At 34.0% G+C, this 3,225-nt stretch overlaps 1 protein-coding gene across 1 annotated transcript; it reads left to right on the forward strand.

Moving 5' to 3' along the window:
• The first annotated feature begins 1,073 nt into the window (after positions 1-1,073).
• LOC127106343 (uncharacterized) lies at positions 1,074-2,603 on the forward strand. Its single transcript, XM_051043650.1, has 3 exons — positions 1,074-1,243; positions 1,363-1,533; positions 2,178-2,603. The coding sequence occupies exons 1-3, from the start codon at positions 1,154-1,156 to the stop codon at positions 2,259-2,261; spliced, it is 345 nt and encodes a 114-aa protein (XP_050899607.1). The 5' UTR covers positions 1,074-1,153; the 3' UTR covers positions 2,262-2,603.
• The last annotated feature ends 622 nt before the right edge of the window (positions 2,604-3,225 follow it).

Genomic DNA, 3,225 nt, shown 5'->3' on the forward strand with positions numbered 1-3,225 from the left:
CACAATGCTGAGACCGAAAGAAGATACAAATGAGAGTAACATGTGATAATATTGATTGTTGAGTAGATAAGCATATTACTAACCTTGGATGTGTATGATATATACGTAATAACGAAATCTACCTCTAGCAAGTTTTCTTATTGTTAACACTGAAATATCCATTTTACTTTCTGTCATTTATTTTATGTCATTTACTTTCACGCATCACAGCGAATATACAACCCTTATCTACTTAAGATCTTAAAAAATGTTGAACGGTCTTTGAAATCACCAGCCTCTATGGATATGATAGTTGTAAAACTTACTTTTGTTTTATAGCGACCACTTACCACCCTGACAACGACTTCAACAAAACGATGTTAGTTGTTCATATAATTGGGTTCATTATCAAGATCATTATGAGAATTCTCAAGAGTTGTGGTTGAGTGTAACTAAACTCAACAAAATCGGCTTATAAAGTGATGATTGCCCAACTTATAAACACAACACATGTCATATCTATAAATAATGAATGACTAAATGCACCCCTTCAAATCCAACAAAATGAAAATGTTAGAGGATGCAACGAAGGAAAGAGAAATACCAAAATGTAGCCAACTAAGGACATACCGCAATAAAGACATAAATTCCAACACACCTCCTCACGCTCGAGCTTCAATGAGGGCGAAGCGTGGATGACGCGAGAAAACCCACAAGTGATCTAGGATAGACTCTGATACCGTATGAAGAATTGTTGTTGAACCTAACTCAACCCTATAAAACCGACTTATAAGGTGAAGATTGACACCACTTATAAACACAACACATGTCATATCTCTAAATAACGTGAGACTAAATCTACTGATACAAACCCAACAATAATGAAGGGTGCAATGAAGACAATTTCAATACTACAATTTAGCGACTAAATGCAGAAATTCTAAAAAAAAATGTTTCAGCCACAACTTTGATAAGTAAAATGAGTTAAAACTTTTTTAATTATTTTTTTAATTTTTTATAGTTAGTTAATTAGTATACCATTTTATATTTTAATGACTTTAATGAGTTTATTCATATAAAATTGTAATTAGACTTTACATACAAATTAAATTCTAATTGTTGAGGAAAATCAACTACTAGAAGGGGCTTAGTAGTTTGTGATCGTGATCGGAAGATGGAGGGAGGAGGAGGATACGCGTGGGCAGTATCTGCTGGATTCAACGCCGCTCTTGCAGCCATCTTCGCCAAGCTTACCTTTCACATCGTACTTTCAATTCCCTTCTCTTCTGTTTTCACATTAATTCTTCATCTTCTTCTTTCAATCTTAGGTTAATTTCATCAATCAATTGACACCATCTTATCTATGTATTGAATCGGAAACAGTTGATTAAATATGGCCTGGTGGTATTGTTCAATGTAACCATGTGGGGTTGTTATGTCAACAGCCTTAAAGCTCTTTCATCTCTTCAAGCTACTGTCACCAATTTCGCTACCAATTTCATCACTTCTGGTTTAGCTGGTTTCTTCTTCTTTCACGAATCACTCTCTTTCCAGGTAATAACAACCACTATCTCTCTTTTTATTCTCCTATTTGATGATAAACCCTAATTGAAGAAACAAAATTGAAATGGAACCTGTCTTTTAGCAAACTCAGTTTATTTATGCATTATATGTTTTAATGCGTGTTCTGTCATGTTCAATTTCTAAATGTGGGAGATATAAACCAAGTATAATGATTTGCTATTACTATTTCATATCAGAGTGGATGCTGTGTTTCCCTATAGCTTTTGATCTACTAAAAATTGACCTAAGGCTTTGGTTGGTAAAAATAGTTCATAGCTGATAAACTAGCTTGTAGATTATAACTGATGATTGATAGCGGATAGCTTAGAGCGAGTGATTGATAACTATTAGCTTATAGCTTATGAGTGATAGCTGTTAATTGATTGCCGATAGCTGATAAGTTAATTGAATTTTTAAGAAAAAGAGTAAAATTGTAAATTACTCGCATCAACCTTACAATGTCTTTCACTTCTCATTTTTGTTCATCACAAAATACGGGGCGTGATTACTCTCCGAAAATTTCCACATCCACTTTTGTATACTCTTAACTTGCAAACAAAGTATGAATAACTTGTGTTTGGTTCTATACAACTTTTTCGTTTATGCATTCTTTGATGCAAAGAAACGTTATACAGTGGTTTGCAGGTGCCCTACTCATAATAATTGGTGTAATAATACTTAGCAACTCGAATATTGAAAAGAAGGTTAGCTCTGATTAGATGATGTGTTCCGCATGGTTCCGCTCAAGCTTTTGTAAAAGGAGGAAGCTAGCATCTGCAACTGTATGAACAATAATTTGTAACATCTGAAATAGTATAGTTCGATCATCTGCTGGGTAATTCACTCCTCACATGAAACAGGCTGAACAAGTTTGCTAAATTAACAGCTTGCTCGATGTTTTATTGACTTTATTTATGTGGTTCTGTGGTGTAAGTTGGTTTGAGATGAATGCCAATGTTTTAGAGGCAGATCTTTGATGTTATTATATTTGTATGATGCTGGTCATGTTACATGTTCTCTTTGGTTCTTTTCTCATAATTGAATTGGACAGAATTGGTGCATTTGTAAGAGCACTTTAAAAGATAACAGTGCAATAGCTTTTCAAAAAAAGTGTTTCTATTGGTTGGGAATTGACTTATGTATTTAGAATGTATTCTATATTTGTCTGATACATCTTTTCTGTAAAGTATCATGCAATGCAATGTAATCAAGCAAGACATCTTAAGTAGAACCGATTGAAGGATCGGAAAATTCGGATTATTAGTACAACACTCAATCTTTGGTTCTTTCTTGAAAAAACTTGATCTTGACCATGCCGGCAATGAAAACATTCTTTCTCTAATCGTAACACTCTTAAGCATCTTTAGCATGTAAGATCAAGATCTTACGATTCAACACTCCGACTATTGATATTATGAGTTGTCTTGGGGATATGCTGAACAAAATATGAAAATATTTATATTTTCACCTGCTTTTTGGTTTTTGCTTGGCAAAGAAGGGAAATCTGTCCGAGCAAGTTATACCTCCATGTTCTCTTGCATGGTGGAATCTTTTTGAAGGCATATCATCAGAATGACAATACTGTTTTGTCATCCTAGACTATTTACGGTTTTTCAAAATATCAAAGAACAATTATTGAGCCGTTACCAAAAAGAGAAAGAAGCAACGCCATCTGGATTGTAG

Source organism: Lathyrus oleraceus, chromosome 7 (genome assembly GCF_024323335.1).
Source record: "Lathyrus oleraceus cultivar Zhongwan6 chromosome 7, CAAS_Psat_ZW6_1.0, whole genome shotgun sequence".
NCBI classification, from domain to species: domain Eukaryota; kingdom Viridiplantae; phylum Streptophyta; class Magnoliopsida; order Fabales; family Fabaceae; genus Lathyrus; species Lathyrus oleraceus.

What these genes read in the sequence shown, in the direction of transcription:
- LOC127106343 (XM_051043650.1), top strand. Translation starts at nt 1,154, where the DNA reads ATGGAGGGAGGAGGAGGATACGCGTGGGCAGTATCTGCTGGATTCAAC. An exon ending in CCAAGCTTACCTTTCACATC is followed by an intron (nt 1,244 to 1,362) that starts GTACTTTCAATT and finishes AATCGGAAACAG; the next exon opens with TTGATTAAATATGGCCTGGT. An exon ending in ACGAATCACTCTCTTTCCAG is followed by an intron (nt 1,534 to 2,177) that starts GTAATAACAACC and finishes AACGTTATACAG; the next exon opens with TGGTTTGCAGGTGCCCTACT.